The 18,282-nt window shown below is 71.5% G+C and overlaps 5 protein-coding genes across 19 annotated transcripts in view; 2 read left to right on the top strand and 3 right to left on the bottom strand.

The window, feature by feature from the left end:
- Positions 1 to 4,949, bottom strand: part of SARNP (SAP domain containing ribonucleoprotein) — a 31,268-nt gene extending 26,319 nt beyond the window's left edge. For 7 of the 12 annotated variants that reach the window (XR_014230423.1, XR_014230424.1, XR_014230425.1 and 4 more), the window contains exons 1-5: positions 4,828 to 4,930; positions 4,074 to 4,173; positions 3,780 to 3,826; positions 2,671 to 2,738; positions 1,218 to 1,269 (exon numbers count right to left, since the gene is read on the bottom strand). Coding sequence is in view for 9 of the 12 variants with exons in the window: in XM_082332645.1 (XP_082188771.1) it covers positions 1,218 to 1,269; positions 2,671 to 2,738; positions 3,780 to 3,826; positions 4,074 to 4,173; positions 4,828 to 4,863 (303 nt within the window). In the remaining 3 variants the exon portion in view is untranslated. Of the gene's footprint in view, positions 1 to 1,217; positions 1,270 to 2,670; positions 2,739 to 3,779; positions 3,900 to 4,073; positions 4,174 to 4,827 lie in introns of those variants that run through there. The other 5 variants (XM_082332644.1, XM_082332648.1, XM_082332649.1 and 2 more) reach the window with 4 other exon arrangements.
- Positions 4,950 to 5,033: 84 nt separating this feature from the next.
- ORMDL2 (ORMDL sphingolipid biosynthesis regulator 2) lies at positions 5,034 to 8,273 on the top strand. 3 transcript variants are annotated; one of them, XM_082332694.1, is made up of 4 exons: positions 5,034 to 5,089; positions 5,985 to 6,159; positions 6,393 to 6,544; positions 6,780 to 8,273. In XM_082332694.1, the coding sequence occupies exons 2-4, from the start codon at positions 5,986 to 5,988 to the stop codon at positions 6,913 to 6,915; spliced, it is 462 nt and encodes a 153-aa protein (XP_082188820.1). In that variant the 5' UTR covers positions 5,034 to 5,089; position 5,985; the 3' UTR covers positions 6,916 to 8,273. The 3 variants fall into 3 exon arrangements, with proteins under 3 accessions (XP_082188820.1, XP_082188818.1, XP_082188819.1); XM_082332692.1 differs by lacking the exon at positions 5,034 to 5,089 and adding an exon at positions 5,091 to 5,157; XM_082332693.1 differs by lacking the exon at positions 5,034 to 5,089 and adding an exon at positions 5,110 to 5,168.
- A 44-nt stretch (positions 8,274 to 8,317) lies between these two features.
- DNAJC14 (DnaJ heat shock protein family (Hsp40) member C14) lies at positions 8,318 to 11,352 on the bottom strand. Of its 2 annotated transcripts, none has more exons than XM_082332627.1 (7): positions 11,250 to 11,352; positions 9,531 to 10,808; positions 9,353 to 9,459; positions 9,138 to 9,257; positions 8,882 to 9,042; positions 8,693 to 8,795; positions 8,318 to 8,599 (listed from the first exon to the last, which is right to left on the bottom strand). In XM_082332627.1, exons 2-7 carry the CDS (start codon positions 10,749 to 10,751, stop codon positions 8,377 to 8,379), a joined length of 1,935 nt encoding a protein of 644 aa, XP_082188753.1. In that variant the 5' UTR covers positions 10,752 to 10,808; positions 11,250 to 11,352; the 3' UTR covers positions 8,318 to 8,376. The 2 variants fall into 2 exon arrangements, with proteins under 2 accessions (XP_082188753.1, XP_082188754.1); XM_082332628.1 differs by having other exon boundaries at positions 11,317 to 11,333.
- Positions 11,353 to 12,182: 830 nt separating this feature from the next.
- Positions 12,183 to 14,198, top strand: LOC309600362 (transmembrane protein 198-like). Its single transcript, XM_082332677.1, has 4 exons — positions 12,183 to 12,370; positions 12,875 to 13,450; positions 13,846 to 13,994; positions 14,063 to 14,198. The coding sequence occupies exons 1-4, from the start codon at positions 12,250 to 12,252 to the stop codon at positions 14,177 to 14,179; spliced, it is 963 nt and encodes a 320-aa protein (XP_082188803.1). The 5' UTR covers positions 12,183 to 12,249; the 3' UTR covers positions 14,180 to 14,198.
- A 1,413-nt stretch (positions 14,199 to 15,611) lies between these two features.
- PYM1 (PYM homolog 1, exon junction complex associated factor) lies at positions 15,612 to 17,541 on the bottom strand. The gene is made up of 3 exons (XM_082332686.1): positions 17,442 to 17,541; positions 16,764 to 16,857; positions 15,612 to 16,139 (listed from the first exon to the last, which is right to left on the bottom strand). Exons 1-3 carry the CDS (start codon positions 17,470 to 17,472, stop codon positions 15,623 to 15,625), a joined length of 642 nt encoding a protein of 213 aa, XP_082188812.1. The 5' UTR covers positions 17,473 to 17,541; the 3' UTR covers positions 15,612 to 15,622.
- Positions 17,542 to 18,282: the final 741 nt, after the last annotated feature.

The raw sequence follows: 18,282 nt of genomic DNA, 5'->3' as shown, positions 1-18,282 counted from the left end.
CAAAAACCATCTACGACATAATTCTGCCGAGACCCGATTCACACTCAATCAAAAAAAAAAAGTGGATTTCCTGCGAATAGCTTCGCAGAATTTGGAGAAAAACAAAGGGCAAGAGCGTCACTTTAGCAAGTTCGCTTCACGAGCTCTTTAACCAGCTACGGCCAAGGGCAGCCCCACGTCGCGGGGACGTCGCTCCTTCAGCAACACCTCCAGCTCACATCGGGTACCGTGTTGCTCCTCATTACTCCTTCGCTGAGGTCATAATCCTCCGCTTGCGACATCGCCCCGGTTGCTGTGGAAATGATCGTGTCCCAAACAGCAGATTAAAACGCTAAAGCAGCGGCGAGCAGCAGGGAGACAAGAATCATGTTTTCATAGCGATTTCTTTCTTATGGAACACGAGCAAAAAAATACGGGGGGAGGATTAGAGAACCACAATCCGATTCCTGAAACTCAAAGTTTCGCCAAGTTTTCGCCAAGTTTTCCCAGCGGAATCGGCAGCTTCTAAGTGTGTTTGTTTTAAATAAGCCCAGCAAACGCAAGTGACAAAGTCAGAGAAGATAAAGACGAGATGATCTGCTAGCTCCTATCAGTTCCTCCCCAACTGATCACTCCCTGAAGCGCATCCTCAACAAAGCTTTGTAGTTTTACGCGTCCGAAGCCATCGGGCTGGCAGCAAGTCCCCAGGGACAGGGATGTGCCGCGGCCTGCTGAACTCCGCAGCAGAACTTTTCATGTTCGCAAGAGCAGCAAACACAATTTATGCACCAGAGTCGTAACAGAGGCGGTTCAGGTCTATCCGCCTTTATCAGCCAGAGCAGAGGACGCTACGGGGCAAAGTCCACCTTCGTCTGGGGTGGAACGAGACCCCCGCGAGGCCTCAGCCTGTCGCTGCCGAGGTGGAAATATTGAGGGAGGGTCAACGGTGGTTGGTGGCGGGAAGCAGCGGCAGCGAGCAGCAGGGGAAGGGGCATTAACGGACAATCGAGAGAAATGTTCCTTAAGATCAGGCGGCAAAATGAAACGTGCCGTGGGGTCACCGCCCTGCCAGGTGACTCCCCAGCCAGTGACCGGCCACTAATATAAAATCAAGGAAAAATAAAGCAGGTTTACAAGGGAAACACCGACACAGCCCCAGCAAGGCACAAAAGAGACTGTGAACGAAGCGAATAAGGAAAGCGACACCTCGGAGGACGAAGCAGCAGAAGGAACCTTACCTCCATCTGCGATATTTCCGACGTTATTTTCACGACCTTCTTCTCCGTAATCCTAGAGGCGTCGGGAAAGAGAGAAACCAGTCAGAACCGCTCCCGCTAGCTCCCAGGCGTGCCCCCGCGGCAGAGGCGTCGGGGCTCTCCTCTCCGCCACCACCTTAGCGGAGGGCCGGTTTTAATTTAAAAGAAGAGCCGCCGCAAGCCAGCATCCCCCTCGGGAGGGCAAGTTTAGAGCCAGGTATCGATGCTAAAGCGCAGTACGGAGCCTGGGACACTTATAACCGAAGTCCAGGGCATATTAGGGGCAGGGAACACCCGACCCAGTGAAGGCACAGCCACGGGTTCTCCTGCGAGCCCGACTACTGCCCTGAGTGCTCCCGAATCCCTTTGGCGATGATGGAAGCAAGCTGGAAAAGACACAGGAACCAGCCACACTCTCAGCCATTCTCTACGCAGGCTTGGAGGAATAATTAACTCCGTTTAAGGCAAGAGAAACGCTCTGCAATTTTAGCGGGGCGCTGCAGATGCATCTCAAAATGCCGGGTAGGTGTTACCGCAAGAGGCCGCAGACCTACGTGCCCAGGAGTAACCCCCTGCCCATCTTACGGCTCTTAACAGTAACATTCAGCTCTTGTTAGAAGCCCAAAGCCTCGACTGCAGGCCCCGAAGAGCTTTATTCCTTTATGGCCCTCAAACACAAAGGGTTGTTCTGTTCTAGTTCATGGGACAGCCACAGGCAGCGTTCCCCAGGTCAGCACCAGCACCCCGAGCCCAGGCTCCATTTCAAACACACACTTCCTGAACAATGTGCCGCTGACAACAGCGGGACCAGTAAAAAGACCGAACGAAAATATAATGGAGTGGGCGTGCTCCAAAGTTTATGCTCCGAAAACAGAGCTCAGGCTCGAGGGGGGAAACAAAAGAGGAAGAGACAAAGTTCGGAAGTTCCCAGGCTAAATGAAATAGCATCCTCCTCCTCCAAACAACTCCCATAAAACAGTGGGTCACAGCCAGCCTCATTAAGGTCTCCCATTTAGAAAAATGCACTGCTTTTGTTCCAGATTCCTGGACAGGTTTCTCATTTTATGCCCTGAAAGGTAGTAATGGTTTAATGGCACTTTCACAGGAAGCAATTCTGCCTGGGAGCCGGGCCTCGGCGCTGCCGGCGGCTCGGCGGGCACAGGACGCCCCCTCCTGCCCGCTCGCTTCGGGCTCTGAGCCGCGGAGGGGACGCAGGCAGGCAGGCAGGCAGGCAGGCAGGCAGCAGGCAGGCAGGCAGACAGACAGACAGACGGCCGTGCCATCGCACAGGGCCGAGGCAAGGGCCACAATCCCGCTCCAACGCGTGCTGCGACCTCCTTTCAGCCCAAACCCCGAACGGGGCGGTACGAAGCTCGCCGCCCCCGGCCCTCGCGCCCCGCGGGTTTGCTTTGGGCCGCTCGGAACGGATAGTTACACGTCAGGCGATTTTACAGGAGGCTCTTCTACTTTGGCGGGCGGCTCTACCGGCTTCTGCTCTTCTTCCTGCAAGTCAAGGCGTTGAGAGGAGGTCAGGCAACGAGCGCTCCGGCCAGGCGAGCAAGAGAGAGACAGGGCCAGCGGGGACACCGCGAGCCTTTGGGTTCCCACTGGTTTCGGAGGCGCGCGCCCGACGTTCAGCCTGCGCCCAGCCGCGGGTTCCTGCGCTCCCTCTCCGGCTCGGCGCGCCAAGAAGCGACACGACGCGCCGGCAGCCTCAGCCTGGCAGGGTCTGAACCCCGGCTGTTACGGCCGCAGACTCCTGGTTTATCCAAGGTCTAATCCCTTCCCAGAAAGCCTGGGCTTCGCAAGGCTTCGGAAAGAACTCGAGCGAGGTGCTCTCCAGCCCGCGAGCGGAGCCAGCGAAGGCCAGGGAAACCGCACGGCACCCACGCTCGATGCCCAGCGTCAATCTGGCCAAACCCATCTCACTCCTCACCAAATGCTTTTTGGGAATCGGGGGAGAAACTTCCGTATCGCCCACCCGTCCTCGCGGGGCGCGCGTTGGCCGAGCGGCAAAGAGCCCGACAGTCGGAAGAAGCGGTTTCCGCTGGCGTTTTAAGCGCCAAGCGCTCCCCCGGGTCGGATCTCCTCGCCTCCCTCAGGACAAACTCTCCAGCTGTAAGGCTCGCTCCCGCGCTGGCCAGCCCAGCCCGCGCCTGCCCGCCCCCGCGGCGCCGCCCGGACACCTCGCTCCCACGTCTCCTTTCTTAAAAGCGCCCCGCGCTCCCGCCGCCTTTGCTGTTCCATTTGTGACAAAACCCGCGGGGCAACGCGGCGCGAACCCCGCTGAACGCGGACGGAACGACCCCGCGCCAAGACTGCGCGCCCCCACCGCGCGTTCTGCGGGCCAGCGCAGCGACGCCGAGCCTCCGCAGGGAAACGCGGCAGGTTCAGCCCCAGCGGGGAACGCCGAGGGCGCTTTAAAACAGACACGGCCCCAGGCACGGCCTCGCTCCTCGCGCGCAGGACCGCGACGCAGCCGGCGGGAGCTCGCACGCCGCCAGGCGGAGCGGAAGCCCCTGCCCAGGCCGAAGGAAGGCTCACCTCTATTTCTTCTGCCAGGACATCTTCTTCGTTTGCTTCTTCTTCAGCTGGAGGACAAAACCACAGAGCAATTGCAGCAGCGAGTTACTTCAGCGGTACCTCTGGCTTCTCGGATAAAGTCTGCTACGGGAATTATACTCGGGAAGGCGGGAAGCAAAGGCAGCGACAGCAGAGCGCCTGGGCCAGGGCTCTTCTCGTGCACCCAGAGCTCCGCACGAAGCCCCGGCGACCTCTCACCACCGACAACCCCGGGAAGGAGCCCCCGGCGCCCGCCCCGCCGCGCTCAGCACCCACCGTGCTCCTCCAGGTACGCCTGGAGCCTGTTGATCAGATCCTGCTTGTTGCCTTTTGCTTCCAGGCCGCGGGCCAGGCACTCCTGCTTCAGCTCAGCCAACTGCGCGACAGAAGGAGCTTCCCGTTAGCGCACGCCGCTCGCTCACGCGCGCGGAAACACGCCCAGAAACAAGTTAATAATAACTTCAAAAAGCCGAGACAATTTGCTTTTTACCAGCCACGACGGCTGCCTCCCCACGTTAAACGCCCGCCGTGCTCCCGGCCTCCCGGGTTTCACCCCAGGCGACCCGGTTACCGCACCAGCCCCGGCCGAGGGCCGCTCTCCGCCGGCCCCCGCGCAGCCGGGGCCACCCCACGGCCGCCTCCGCGGGCGGGCACCGGCCAGGACGCGGCTCCCGGGCGAGAGGAGGGAGGCCGCGGGTAGGCGGGATGAGCGGCGCAGGCCCGCGGCGGGGCGGGGACGCCCCGGGCCGGGCCGGGCCCGGCCGAGCTCCCCCGTGTGCCTGCGCGGCCCGCGGGGCCGGGGAGGGGCCGGGGCGGCGGGGCCGGGGCGGCAGCGCGGCCTCCAGGGGCTCCCGGCCGCAGGGACGCGCCGGCCGCCCCCGCAGGCCGCGGCTCCGGGCAGCCCAGGCGCTGCCCCCCGGGCCGGGGCGGCGAGGGCCGGGGCGGCGAGGCCCGGCGGCGGCGGGAGCCCGGGCCGGGCCGCGGCCCTCCCCGCTGCAGGGCCCCGAGGCGGCGGCGGCTCGTCCGGTACCTTCAGCTTATGGAGCTCCACGGTCTCCGCCGCCATCTTGTCGCCCCCGCAGCCCGCTGCCGGCCCCGCCCCCGCCGACGGCACATGGCCCAATCAGCGCCGCGCTTCCTGGACCGGCGATTTCAAACCACTTCCCAACACCTCCTCTCACGATTGGCCAGTCCTCACCCGCGCGTTCCGCTCGCTATTGGCCCGCCAGCGCACCAGGGGCGGGGAGACGCTGAGCGACGGGCGGAACGGCCAATGGAGAGAGCGGGGCCGGGTGAGGGGACTTCCTGGAGACGAGCCCGGGGGCGGGCAGGGCCCTGGCAACGGCCGCGGAGCCGCCGGGTGGGACGGGGGTGCGAGGGCCGGGGCGGGAGAGGCCGGGGCTGCGGGGCCGGGGGTGCGAGGACCGGGGCGGGAGAGGCCGGGGCTGCGGGGCCGGGGGTGCGAGGGCCGGGGCGGGAGAGGCCGGGGCTGCGGGGCCGGGGGTGCGAGGACCGGGGCGGGAGAGGCCGGGGCGGGAGAGGCCGGGGCTGCGGGGCCGGGGGTGCGAGGGCCGGGGCGGGAGAGGCCGGGGCTGCGAGGCCGGGGGTGCGAGGACCGGGGCGGGAGAGGCCGGGGCTGCGGGGCCGGGGGTGCGAGGACCGGGGCGGGAGAGGCCGGGGCGGGAGAGGCCGGGGCTGCGGGGCCGGGGGTGCGAAGCCATGGCAGCGGGGCCATGGCAGCGGGGCCGGGCCCCGAGGGGAGCAGGCGCACCCGGCCCCGGGGAGGGCAACCTTCCCCCAGAGCGGGGGATCCGTGGCCGTTCCCCGGCCCCACGCCTGTCTCAGGGGTGTTTTGCCGCCCTGCCCGGTGGGGCGAGCGCCGGGGCGAGGGGAGCCCCGTTACCGGGCGGTTCTTCCTTTGCTCCCGGCGTTTCTGGCGGCTGGGGGTGAGCTCCTTCCCCTTGCCCATGCGTTCCTGTCCCTCAGGCTGCGATGCAGAGCCGCTGATTAGGGAGCCATTGGCAGAGGGGCGTTGAGGTTGAGCACGTAGGGAGGCCGGGGTGCGAGGCGCTGCGGGCAGACCGTGGGTGCGGGGCTGCGCCGGGAGCCCCGGCTGGGTCAGGGATGGCCGAGGTCTGGGGGAGCCGCTCGAGGAGACCCCTGGAAGGCTCCGTCTGCCTGCCGCAGGATGAACGTGGGGGTGGCGCACAGCGAGGTGAACCCCAACACGCGGGTGATGAACAGCCGGGGGATCTGGCTGGCGTATGTCATCTCCGTGGGAGTCCTCCACGTCGTTCTCCTCAGCATCCCGTTCTTCAGCATTCCTGTGGTCTGGACGCTCACCAACGTCATACACAACCTGGTGAGTCAAAGCTGGGCCCGCTTTCCGCGGGCTGGCTACGGCTCTGTGTCCCCGGGCTACGAGGCGGCCCCTGGCCCCTGCGGGGCACCGAGGGAAGGGCTGGGGGGGAGCTGGAGCTGATGGAAGGTGGTTAGCTCGGGAAGCAGCGCGAAGGCCCAAAGCACGTTGTTCCTGTCCCAGCAGCGGACCGTCCCGGGCTTGCTTTACCTCTCCTCCCCCCTCGAAACCTGCAGGTCATGTACTTGCTGCTGCACGCGGTGAAGGGGACCCCCTTCGAGACCCCGGACCAGGGCAAGGATCGCCTTCTCACGCACTGGGAGCAGATCGACTACGGGGCGCAGTGCACCTCCTCGCGCAAGTTCCTCAGCATCTCCCCGGTGGTGCTGTGAGTGCCGCCGGGCGGGGCAGGGAGGCACGGGGGGCTCAGGAGGGCGTCCCAGGCGCGCGGTGGGACCACCGGGCTTCTGTCGGCACAGCCGCCCTGGCACGGACGGGTCCTGGGGCTGGAGGGGTTCCCCAGCTGCCAGGTGCTGGTTTTGTACGGGGGGCACCCGAAATCCAGGGCGGGCGGAGGGCGGGAGCGGCACGGAGCTCACCCGGCCTCTCCCTCTCTCCCCCAGGTACCTCCTCACCAGCTTTTACACCAAATACGACCCCGCGCACTTCGTCATCAACACGGCCTCGCTGCTCAGCGTCCTCCTGCCCAAGCTGCCCCAGTTCCACGGCGTCCGCGTCTTTGGCATCAACAAGTACTGAGGCCCGGCGCGTCCAGCGGAGGCGGGGAGCCAGGGGACAGAGAGGGGACGCCGGAGCGGCGCGAGGCACGGCTGGAGAGCAGGGGTGAGGCGTGAGAGGGCTGGGCGCGGGGCAGGGACCGCTCCAGCTTTTAGCCGGGGTTTTGGCAGGGTTCCTCCGTCTCACAGGGGCTCCTCGCTTGGGCTTTGTCTCCTTGGTGGAGAGAGGAGCGCAGCTGAGCGGTACGGAGCGAGCGGTCGCGTCACGCGTGCGCGTTCCCTTCGAGCTAACCTCCGCGTAACCAGGCAGAAAGCACCCACGAGGGGAGACCTGCTGGCTGGGGGGAAGAGTCGCCCACCTGCACCTCCCTCGCCCTCACGTTTTATAGATTCCCACCCTAATAAAGAACTAACAGCGACCGGAGCCGCGTCCTCGCGGTGGGACCAGCCCCGGCTCGCGCCTCCCGCCGCCCCTCCCCGCACAGACCAGCCAGACTTCTTCAAACCGTACTTTTTAATTTAACAAAAGCGATAAGAAAGAGGTACGCTACCGTTCAAAACCCAGCCGCTGCGGTCTGGGAGTACAAAAAAGGTGAGCGAAAAGCAGTCGTGGCCTACGGCAGCCGCTCTGGGGGCCTGCGCGGCCCCCGCCGGCTGCTGCTCCCCCTCGCAATGCAGCTCGAGGTCACGGGCCCGCGGCAGCTCCTGCCTCCCGCCTGGGCTGCTTTTAAAAAAAAAATACCACGCTGCTTGTCGTCCCCAGCGCTACGGGAAGGGGACGAGGGTCCCTCACGCAAAGCTGAGGCAGAAAAAGCAAAACCAGCGCGGGAGGCCGGCGGCGACGCCGCGGTCCCGGCTGGGCCGCGAGGAGGAGGAGCGCAGCTGCCGTACGCGGCTGTATTAATAGAAAGAGGATGCGCGCGGAACAAATAGATCTGTACGAGCAAAAAGGAAGAAACTGCTTAAAAAAAAAATATGCAAACGGCGCTGGCAGAGGCGGCGAGGCGCAGCTGGGGGCTCGCGGGAGCCCCTCCGACCGCCCCCGGCTCCGCGGCCGCGCCCGAGGGAGGCGCGGGGGCTTCGGGGGGCCGGGGGCTCCCCCACCCCAGCGCGGAGGGGAAGGGACCCCGCGACGCTGAGCACGGCTCCCTTCCCTCCGGAGCGGCTCCGGCAGCCGCGGCCCCGCGCGCTCCAGAGGCCTCACCCCAACGTTTGCAATGACCCTGAAGAGACGCGGCAGCCGGTCCGTCCGTCCATCCGTCCGTCCCGGCCCCCGCCTGCCTGCCCGCGTGCCCCACCGGGCTCTTTGGTACGGCTGGCTCCGAGGCACAGCTCCTCGCCTTGGCCACCCCCCCCCAAACTCCCTGCTTACTTTTAAATAGAGAGATTACTTTTTTTTTTAAAAAAAAAAAAGAAAAATAGATTTTTTTTATTCAAAAGAGCCCTTTTCGTGCCCGGCAGAGCGCCGCCCGCCCGGCCCCGCTCAGCGCTGGAACGGCCGGCGCACCTTCTTCCGCCTCTTGTGCTTCGCGTCGCCCTTGGGGGCTGCGCCCTCGGCCCTCGGGGGTGCCCCGGGGGGGGCGGCCGCCGGCGGGGGCGCGGGGGGCGGCGGGAAGGGCCCCCCCGGCCCCGAGCTCCCCTGAAAGACGCGGGCGAAGAAGTCCTGCAGGTCAGCGGCCGAGGCGGGGCCACCCTTGGAGGCGCTCCTGCGGGGGGAAAGCGGGTGCTCGGGGGGGCCTGGCCGAGCCGGGAGCCCCCCCAACCCGGGGCGCGGCCCCTCTCCCGCCCCCGGGACCCACCTCTGCCGCCCGGCCGGCCCGGCGCCGCGCGAGCCGAAGGAGATGTGGTAGGGGACGCGGTGGGTGTCCGGGGAGATCCCCACGCGCTGGCAGCCAGCCCACTCTGCCGGGAGAGAGACGCGGCCGCCGGTCACGCCGCGGGGGCGACGGCCGGCGGCACCCGCTTGCGCTGGGGGCGGCGGCACCCACCCGTGATGTCGTAGATCTTCCCGTCCATCATGGCGAAGTAGGTGATCTTCAGCCCCAGCAGGCTGGACTCGGCCCAGAAGTCGCCCTCCTCGGCGGGGTGCGGCCCCCCGCACTCGGCGCAGTAGCGGGCGCTGAGGGGGTCCCGGTCCATCTCGAACCTCCTGCGGCGAGGGCGGGCGTTCGCTGGCTCCGCTCCCCCCCCGCCATCGCCCCCTCCTCGCCTCGGGGCTCCCCCCGCCGCCGCCGCGGGACCTACCTGTGCTTCCCCTGGCACTTGCTGCACATCATGGTGTTCATGGCCTCCTTCAGGTCGTCCTGCAGCCGGCTCAGGAACTCGCTCATCGACCTCGTCAGCTCGCTCTCCGCCATCCGCTTGCTGCGGGGGGCGAAAACGGGGCTCAGACCCCGCGTTCGGGGGGGCCCGGCACGGGGCGAGGGCGGCCCCCAGCCCTCCCAGCGCAGCCCACTCACATCTCGTACTCCTTCCTCCTCTCCGGGCTGCTGACGATGTCCCAGGCCGCCCGCAGCACCTTGAACGCCGCCTCCGCCCTGGGGTGCTCGTTCTTGTCGGGGTGGACCTGGGAGGAGCAGGGAAGCTCAGCGCCGCGTCCCGGGGGGACCCCCGCCGCCCGGCGCCCCCCGCACGCACCAGCACCGCCAGCCGGCGATAGGCCTTCTTCAGCTCGGCGTCCGACGCCGTCGCCTCCACGCCCAGCACCTGGAAGGGGTTCAGCTCCTCCTCGGGCACCTCCGCCATGGCCAGCAAGCGGCTCACCTCCTCCCCGCAGCCGGCGGCGGGAGTCCCCCCGTCGGGGCCGGGCGCGGCGTCCCCCGGCCCGCCTGTCCGTGCCCCCCCGGGCGCCCAGGGGGGAGCTCGCCGCCGCCGCAGCCAGTCCCAGAGGTAGCGGCACGTCCGGCTCTGCCCGAGGAGCCCCCGCGTCCTGCGGAGCACGGCCGCGTCCAGGAGCGCGAGGAGCCGGGCCGCCCGCCGGCTCCCGCCCAGCCGATCCACGCCGGCGGCCAGCGCGGCAGCGCCCAGGCGCCAGCAGAGCCGCAGGCTGCCCAGGAGCAGCATGAGGAGGAGGAAGAGCAGGGCGCAGAGCATCCAGAGCAGGCGGAGGAAGAAGCCTGCCGCGGCTCGCAGCCACCGGGCCGCCCTCAGGGAGCCGCTGCGGGCCCGCTGGCCCACCCGCCGGCCCCAGCTCCGCACGCCGGCCTGCGCCGAGCCCAGGTCGCGGGCGCCGAGGCGGCAGCAGGAGCAGAGCAGCCGCTCGCCGGCCTCCGCGCCCAGCCTGCGCGCCTGGGCCAGCGCCGCCGCCAGCAGGCCCCGGTAGCCGGCCAGCTCCTCCGCCGGCCCCGGCAACTCGGCCCCATCCCCGCGGCTCCTCTTCCGCGCCGGCCGGTGCCGCTTGCCCGCGCCGCCCTCGCGCCGGCCGCCCTCCTCCTTCTCCTTGGGGGCCGAGCGATGCCTCTGACGCCTCCGCGTCCTCCGGGCCCCCTTCCCCGCGCCGTCCTCGCCGGCTCCGTCCTCCTCGCCCTCCTCCGGCCCGCGGGGCGGCGGCGGCCCCGGGGCGGCGGCGGCCCGGTGGTGGCAGGTCAGGCTGCAGGACCCGTCCCGCCGCGGGGCCGCGGGGCTCGGGGGGGCGGCCGGCTCCCCCCGGCAGCGGCAGGAGCACCGGGGGCCGGGGAAGGGCAGGTCCTGCTCGTCCTCCTCCTCCAGGCCGGCGGCCGCCGGCCGCCCGCAGCTCCCGTTCCAGGCCGCGCTGTCGTCCCCCGCGGGGCGGCCGCCGTCCCCGGGGGGCTCCCGGCTCCAGCCGGGGCCGTCGCCTCCTTCGGCCGCAGCCGCTTCCCGGTGCCGGAGCTGCTCCATCCCGGCGGCCCCGCGCTGGCCCCGGCCGGGCCTAGGTCACGGCCATCCCGCCGGGCCCTGGGAACGAGAGCAGGGTCAGCGCAGCCCCGACCGGCCCCGGGGGCCCCGCACCGTACCGGGACCCCCCGATCCGCCCCGGGGGCCCCACAATCGGCCCCGGGGACCCCCGCACCGGCCCCGGGACCCCCCCGATCCGCCCCGGGGGCCCCCGCACCGGTACGGGGACCCCCCCCCGACCGGCCCCGGGACCCCCCGATCCGCCCCGGGGGCCCCCCCGAACGGCCCCGGGACCCCCGCACCGGCCGCGGCGACCCCCGATGGGCCCCGGGACCCCCTGGCCCAGCCCCGGCTGCCCCCGAACACCCGCCCCCGCCCGGGGACGCTTTTGGGCCGATTTCAGGGGATTTCACCCCAAAGGCGCCGCTCTGCCGCCGCTCGGGCTCCCGCTGCGGGGGGCGGCGGGGACCGGCGGGGAGCCCCGGGGGGGCCGGGACTCACCGCGCCGGTGCCGGTGCCGGCGGGGGGGGGGGTCGCCGCCGCCTCCCGCCCCCCCCCGGTCCCTCACCCGCCGCACTTCCGCCTTCCGCCCGCCGCCGCCGCCACCTCCCGACTTCCGGGGGCGGGGCCTGCCGCCGGCGCGTCATCCCCGCGCCCCGCCCCTTAAAGGGGCAGCGCCCCCTCCCCGCCGTTCGCCCCTCGGCCGCTCCCGCACCGCCCCGCACCGCCCCCGGCCCCGGCCCCGCACCGCCCCCGGCCCCGGCCCCGCTCCCGGCCCCGCTCCCGGCCCCGCCTGGGCTCCGCGGCCGGGCCGGACCCCACCGCCACCCCCGCGACCGGCGGCGAGCGGGTGAGTCCCGGGGCGGGCGGCGGCGGGACCGGGCGGCGGCCCCAGCCCGGAGCCCCCGGCCCCGGCGCTCCCGGTGCCCCCAGTTCCCCCAGTGCCCCCAGCGCGGCAGCCCCGGACAGCGCCGCCCCCCGCCCCGTCCCGTCCCCGCAGCAGCTCCCAGTGCCCCCAGCTCGCCGTCCCCAGTAGCTCCCAGTTCCCCCTCCCAGTGCCCCCAGCTCGCCATCCCCAGTAGCTCCCAGTGCCCCCTCCCAGTGCCCCCAGTTTGCTGTCCCTAGGAGCTCCCAGTTCCCCCTCCCAGTGATCCCAGTGCCCCCTCCCGGTGCTCCCAGTGTCCCCAGCTCACCGTCCCCAGTAGCTCCCAGTTCCCCCTCCCAGTGCCCCCAGCTCACCATCCCCAGTAGCTCCCAGTGCCCCCTCCCAGTGCCCCCAGCTCGCCATCCCCAGTAGCTCCCAGTGCCCCCTCCCAGTGCCCCCAGTTTGCCGTCCCCAGTAGCTCCCAGTGCCCCCCCCAGAGCCCCCAGCACCCGCAGCCCCCCCCTTGCCAGCGCCCCCATCCCAGTCCCCGCCAGTGCCCCCCGCGCGGCGCCGCAGCCGTTTGGGGGCGTGGGGCAGGGGGGCTCAGCGCCCCCCCGGCCCCGCAGCCCCCGGGCGATGGAGCCCGGCGCCCCCCCCGCGCCCCGCTGCGCCCTGGAGCCCCGCGCCCCCCTGGAGCCCGGCCCCGCCGCCCTCGCGGCCCTCGCGGCCCTCTTCGGCCTCGTCTGCGGCTGCTTCGGTGGGCGCCGGCGCGGGGGGACCCGGGGGGGGCATGGGTGGGGGGCAAGGACAGGGACGTGGATGGGGGCACGCGTGGCGGCACGGGTGGGGGGCAAGGATGGGGACATGGGTGGGGGCACGGGTGGGGGGACACGGGTGGGGGGCAAGGATGGGGGCATGGGTGGGGGGGCAAGGATGCAGGCAAGGATGGGGACATGGATGGGGGCTTGGGGGGGACAAGGATGAGGGCACGGGTGGGGGGGCACGGGTGGGGGCACGGGTGGGGGACATGGATGGGGGCATGGGTGGGGGGACATGGATGGGGGGACACGGGTGGGGGCACGGCCAGGGGGCACGGAGGGGGGCCAGCGCCGGGGGCCAGGGCCAGGGGCCGCGCTGGGGCTGGCTGCGGGCGCACGGCAGGCAGAGGGCGAGGGGCTCCGCAGGGCCACGGGGGGGACGGCCAAGGGGATGGCCCGGGGACGCCCGGGGACGCCCGGTGACACCCCCGCGCCCGCGCCAGGGTACCGCTGCTTCAAGGCCATCATGTTCCTCTCGGGGCTGCTCTTCGGCTCCACCGTCATCTTCCTCCTGTGCTACAAGGAGCGGGTGCTGGAGACGCAGCTGAGCCTGGAGGCCAGCGCGGGCATCGCCCTGGGCATCGGGCTGCTCTGCGGGCTGGTCACCATGCTGCTGCGCAGCGTCGGGCTCTTCACCACCGGGCTGCTGCTGGGGCTGCTGCTGGCCACCGCCGCGCTGGTGGCGGCGGCCCCGGTGCTGCCGCCGCCGAGCCCCTGGGTGCCGGCGGGCAGCCTGCTGGGGCTGGCGCTGCTCTGCGCCCTCCTGGCGCTGCAGTGGCCGAAGGCGCTGACCGTCCTCTCCACCGCCGTCTTCGGCGCCGCCGTCGTCGTCGTCTGCGCCGACTACTTCGTGGAGACGCTGGCGCTGGTGCTCTACGTCTACGACCGGCTGCGGCTGGCGCCGGCGGGGCCGCTGTGCTGGCACAGCTGGGTGGTGCTGGGCGCCTGGCCGGCGCTCAGCCTCCTCGCCGTCCTGCTCCAGTGGAAGCTGACGGCCGACGGCTTCTCCCACACCGATGGTGAGGGGGGCACGGGGGGGTCCCCCTTCCCTCGGGGGTGCCGGGCCGCGGGAGCACCCGGGGGGGCAGCGGCGAGGGCGTCCCAGCGCCTGGGTGCGCGCGAAGGATGCGGGATGGCGGGAATGGGGACGGGATGGGGATGGGGCCCGGGGCGGCAGCGGGGCCAGGGACGATGGCAAGGAGGGGACCGGGAAGGAGCTGGGGACGGGGACGGCGGTGGCAGCGGTGGGAAGGAGGATGGGAACCGGGATGGGACGGCGACGGGGTGGGGACGGGAGCGGCCGTGGGGACAGGGGTGGAGGTGGCCGCGGTGATGGCGGTGCTGGAGGCGATGGGGACAGAGGCGTCACCGGGGACGGGGCCGCGGCGCAGGGCTCAGCCCCCGCTCCCCGCAGTCGTCCTCAGCCGGCGGCAGAAGCGCCTGCAGCTGCTGCGCATCCGGCAGAAGGAGGCCAAGCGCCGGCAGAGCCTGGCCCCCCCCGAGGGCACCTACCGCCGCAAGCCCCCCCCGGTCAAGCGCTACGCGGGCGACGTGCTGGCCCCGGTGAGTCCGCGCCCCGGCGGGGCCGTGCCGGCGGCCGCGGGGCCGCGCTGACCCCCGTGTCCCCCCAGAGCTACATCCGGAGCCTGCGCGACCGGCAGCAGGAGAGCGGGAGCGCGCCGGGCCCCGACGCCGCCCCCGACGCCGACCGCGGCTCCACCGCGCCCCCGCCCCGCCGCCGCCCCTGAGCCCCCGCGCCCCACCGATGTGCCTTGGGGGCCCCCGGGCCCCCCACTCCCGCCGTGCCTGCCCCTTTAAATAGGCAAATGAGATGCCCTATGCCCCGCCCCTCCCAAGGGTGTGGCCGTGGGGAGGCGGGGCTTCGGGGCACGTGGGTGCTGGGGCCCCCCCCCCGGCGTGGGGCAGCCCCGGTGCCCCGGCCGCTGCGGCCCCGCCAGCCCCACGGAGGGCAGAGCCTGGGGGCAGCCCCGACCCCGCGCCCCGGCTCCTGCCCCAGGGGAGCCCCCTTCGAAATAAAGCCCCACTTTTATTTTTGTAGGACCCACCCAAACTCCATGCACGCACCGCGGGCCCGGCCCGGCTCCCCGCTCCGCTGCAGGGGTTCCCGAAAGCCTTAACCCCCCGCGGGGGGTCTCACCCCACCACGGGGCCTCCCCGGCCCCGCAGCCCTGCCCCGAGCCCCCCGCAGGACCACGGTGCCCCCAGCCCGGGCTCGTACCGGGGCTGCCGCATTAAAGAGCATCACGGGGGGCAGCGCGAGCCCCCCGGCACCGCCAGGCCTTGGCCCCTGCGGCCGCAGGCGATGGGGACCCCGCCTGCGCAGAGGCGGCTCTGGCCGGTGCGGGGTCTGGGGGCCGCGGGCGGGAGGGGACGCGTGGGCGCCAGGGCCCCCACCGGGACGAGCCTCCCTCTGCCCGATGCCGCGGGCCACGAGGGTGGGGGGCAGAGAGTCCCAGCCCCAGGACGTAGCCGGTCTCGGGGCCACCGCGATGCCCTGCCCTCCTCCGGCAGCGCCAGGGCTGCCAGCACCCGCCCTGCCCCAGCGGGACCACCTGGCCCCCAGCCCCCCAGCGTGGGCCCCCAGGGGCCGCGGGGACCCTCCAGGCCGCAGCATGGCCGCGGCCCCCATCGGCCCCCCGGCACTCGGGTCCCCGGCTGCCCGCACCTCGTGGCCTTGGCAATCTCAGCCCCGCCGACGTCGCGTGGGGGGGACGGGGCGAGGCCCCCCCCGGTGCTGCCGGGGGGCTCCAGCCGGCCCCCACGGCTCGGGCAGGGCCGGGCTCTGCCGTCAGCGCGGCCCCCCCGGCGCAGGGAAAGGCAGAGCCGAGCTCCCGGCGCCGGGTCACTACTGCAATTTTATTATTGCATGATTTTTAAAAATAAAGGAAGAGAGAGGGGCTGCGACACAGAACACGAGGGGCCGGGGAGGAGCAGGCAGGGGGCCGCTGCCCCGCCCTGGATGCAGCACGGCTCCGCCCGGCCCCCCCCAAATAAAATTAAAAAAAAAGGAGAGAGGTATTCGAGAGTCGCCGGGTTTCTAACACCGATAGCTGGGAACAACTGTTCTGGAAAAAAAAAAAAAAATAACCGACAGCACCCGCCCAAACCAAATCCCCGGGGCCGGGCGCTCAGTCCGGGCAGCCTGCGCACGGGGTCGCCCCCGCGCCCCCCTACGAGTCCGGCTCCAGGTCCCGCAGTTCCTCCTCCAAGGCTTTCCTCCGCCCCAGCTTCTCCAGCTGCTCTTTCGTCGGCTGCTTTATCTCCCCCGAGTCGAGCCGCTGCTGCAGCTCCTCCACCTGCCGCAGCTTCTTCTTCAGGTTCTTGATCTTCTTGCTCTTCTCCGAGGCGGGGGCTTCCCCCTCGGCGGGGGCCCCGGTGCCGCAGGCCGGCTGCGGCGCGGCCGCCCGACTGTCCCCCGGCAGCCCCTTGTCCCCGCCGCCGCCGCCCCCCGACAGGGAGGCCTTCTCCAGCGCCTGGATCAGTTCGTCTGTCTCCCGCTCCCCCTTCTCCTGCTGCTGCTTCCTCTTCTCCTTGCGTTTCAAGTTCCTTTTCGCCGCCTTGGACAGTCCCGTCTCGCCGCTCTCCGCCTTGCCGGGCTGCTTGCCGGGCTGCGCGGTGGCCTCCAGGCTCAGCCCCGGGGGCAGCTCGGGTTTGCTTTTGAAAAACTTCACATATTTATTCTCGTACCTGCACAGAACGAGAGCCCGTGAAGGCGTCTCTCCCCCGCTGTCCCTCCGCAGGGCCCCGGGACGGTGCCGAGGATGCCGGTGCGGTGCCAAAGACCCCGGTGCAGTGCCAAAGACCCCATCACCAAACCCCGGGACCGCTCAGTGCCTCCAGCAAAACCTCCGCCGCGGAGCAGCCCCCGTGTCCAGCTCTGCCCCGGGGCCGGGGGGACCGGCGGGCCCTGCCCCCTCCACCACGCCGCGGCCGAGCGGCCGCCCTCGGAGCGGGTCACCGCTGCCGAGCTCCGCGCCCCGGCAGACGCCTCCGCTCAGGGTCCTCCTCGCGGCGGCGGGACAGCGCGGACCCGCGCGGCCACCCCGGGGAGGATGGGAGTCGATACGTACCGGCAGGACACGGCTTATGGGGTAGGGGTGAGGGGGTCGGAATTGCTCGGGCACCTGGAAAGAGACTGAGACCTCAAGACGTAACCCGGCACGCGCAGCCCTCGGCGTCGCGGGGCCGAGGTCCGGGGAGCCTGGGGGCGGGACGGGGCGCTCCGGCGGCTCCGCTCCCCTCTCGCGGCGCGGCAGACCCCAGCCCCGGAGGGGGAACCCCCCCTTTCCCCTAGCCGCCTGCCCCACTTACACCGGCACCTCCTCCTGGGGCACGTAGCCCTCCTTCACCCGCCGCTGCTTCCGCCAGGTGCCGTCGGGGCGCTGCGTGGAGGCGATGTACTTCCCTGCGGGGCCAAGGCGCCGTTGGCTAGCGGCCCTGGGGGGCCCCACGCTCCCCACGGGGGGCCCAAGACACCCCACACACCCCACCGGAGCACCAGGACATCCCATGGGGACCCCAGGACACCCCACACATCCCACGGGGACCACACGACACTGCACACAGGCCGCAGGACACCCCACGGGGGCTCCAGGACACCCCACACAGGCCCCACGGGGGCCCCGGGACACCCCACACACCCCACGGGGGCCCCGGGACACCCCACGGGGGCCCTACGGGGGCCCCCCCCGCCCCGGGACCGGGGTGGGGACAGCGGGACACCACAGCCACCGGGGTGCAGGGGACGAGGCGGGCCCAGCCCCACAGAGACGGGGCCGCGGCCCAGGCCCACAGGGAAAGGGGAGCCCCCCCCCCAGGGGCGGGGGACGGGACCGGCCCCACGGGGAGCGGGGGGAGAGCCGGCCCCGCGGGCACCGGGCGGCGCCTGCCCCACAGCGACCGGGGTGGGGTCCCGCGCTACGGATCCGGGGGACGCCCCGGCCCCACGGGAGCCGCCCGCCCCACGGCGCCGGGCCGAGCCGCACTCACCGGTCTCGTCAGTCACATAGGGAGTCGCCATCTTGCGAGCGCGACACACTTCCGGCCTCCGGGCCCCGCCCCGGAAGTGGCGGCGGCGGCGGCGGCGGCCGGGTGCGGCCGCGGAGCGGGGCCGCGGAGCCGGCGGCCATTTTGTTTTTAAAGGGGCAGCGCTCCCGGTGTGCACCGGGGACCCCGCCTCCACCGGAGGGGAGCGGTTGCCATGGTGACCCCGGGCCGGGGGTGCCAGGCCGGAGCCCCCCCCCTCCCCCGCCGGCGCCCATCGCCGTGGCCACCGCGGGGTCCCCAAACGGTCCCGGTCCCCGGGACACGGCTGCGGGCCCGGTGGGGTCAGGGCCGCGTCCCCCGTGGCGGGGGGGGGCCACGTCCGCCCCCCGCCGTCCGCTGAGGTTCACCGGGAGCGCCTGTGGGACGGCAACCCCCAAACCGCCACCGCCGTCCCCGATCGCACCCGGAGATAACGGCGGGGGAGGAGGAAGCGGCGCCGGCGCGGGGGGAGCGCGGACCCCGCCGGGATCGGGCCCCTCCTCCGGGGCCGGGACCCCCCCCCGGGATCGGGAGCCCCTCCCAGGATCGGGCCCCTCCTCCGGGGCCGGGACCCCCCCCCCGGGATCGGGACCCCCCCCCGGGATCGGGCCCCTCCTCCAGGGCCGGGACCCCCCCCCGGGATCGGGAGCCCCTCCCGGGATCGGGACCCCCCCCCCCCCCCGGGATCGGGAGCCCCTCACGGGGCCAGGACCCTCCCATGGGATCGGGACCCTCCCCCGGGGCCAGGACCCCCCCTCCACGGGATCGGGATCCCCCTACGTGATCGAGATCCCCCCCACGGGAT

Source organism: Platalea leucorodia (assembly GCF_965183815.1).
Source record: "Platalea leucorodia genome assembly, chromosome: 23".
In the NCBI taxonomy this organism is placed as follows: domain Eukaryota; kingdom Metazoa; phylum Chordata; class Aves; order Pelecaniformes; family Threskiornithidae; genus Platalea; species Platalea leucorodia.
Note: the sequence above shows the minus strand (reverse complement) of the source record. Positions and strands in the feature narration are given on the sequence as shown.

What these genes read in the sequence shown, in the direction of transcription:
- ORMDL2 (XM_082332694.1), top strand. Translation starts at nt 5,986, where the DNA reads ATGAACGTGGGGGTGGCGCACAGCGAGGTGAACCCCAACACGCGGGTG. An exon ending in CCAACGTCATACACAACCTG is followed by an intron (nt 6,160 to 6,392) that starts GTGAGTCAAAGC and finishes CGAAACCTGCAG; the next exon opens with GTCATGTACTTGCTGCTGCA. An exon ending in AGCATCTCCCCGGTGGTGCT is followed by an intron (nt 6,545 to 6,779) that starts GTGAGTGCCGCC and finishes TCTCTCCCCCAG; the next exon opens with GTACCTCCTCACCAGCTTTT.
- PYM1 (XM_082332686.1), bottom strand. Translation starts at nt 17,472, where the DNA reads ATGGCGACTCCCTATGTGACTGACGAGACCG. An exon ending in CTATGTGACTGACGAGACCG is followed by an intron (nt 16,858 to 17,441) that starts GTGAGTGCGGCT and finishes TTGGCCCCGCAG; the next exon opens with GGAAGTACATCGCCTCCACG. An exon ending in CCCCAGGAGGAGGTGCCGGT is followed by an intron (nt 16,140 to 16,763) that starts GTAAGTGGGGCA and finishes CGTTCTGTGCAG; the next exon opens with GTACGAGAATAAATATGTGA.
- LOC309600362 (XM_082332677.1), top strand. Translation starts at nt 12,250, where the DNA reads ATGGAGCCCGGCGCCCCCCCCGCGCCCCGCTGCGCCCTGGAGCCCCGC. An exon ending in CGGCTTCTCCCACACCGATG is followed by an intron (nt 13,451 to 13,845) that starts GTGAGGGGGGCA and finishes CGCTCCCCGCAG; the next exon opens with TCGTCCTCAGCCGGCGGCAG. An exon ending in CGGGCGACGTGCTGGCCCCG is followed by an intron (nt 13,995 to 14,062) that starts GTGAGTCCGCGC and finishes GTGTCCCCCCAG; the next exon opens with AGCTACATCCGGAGCCTGCG.
- DNAJC14 (XM_082332627.1), bottom strand. Translation starts at nt 10,751, where the DNA reads ATGGAGCAGCTCCGGCACCGGGAAGCGGCTGCGGCCGAAGGAGGCGAC. An exon ending in ATCGCCGGCTGGCGGTGCTG is followed by an intron (nt 9,460 to 9,530) that starts GTGCGTGCGGGG and finishes TGCTCCTCCCAG; the next exon opens with GTCCACCCCGACAAGAACGA. An exon ending in GAAGATCTACGACATCACGG is followed by an intron (nt 8,796 to 8,881) that starts GTGGGTGCCGCC and finishes CTCTCCCGGCAG; the next exon opens with AGTGGGCTGGCTGCCAGCGC.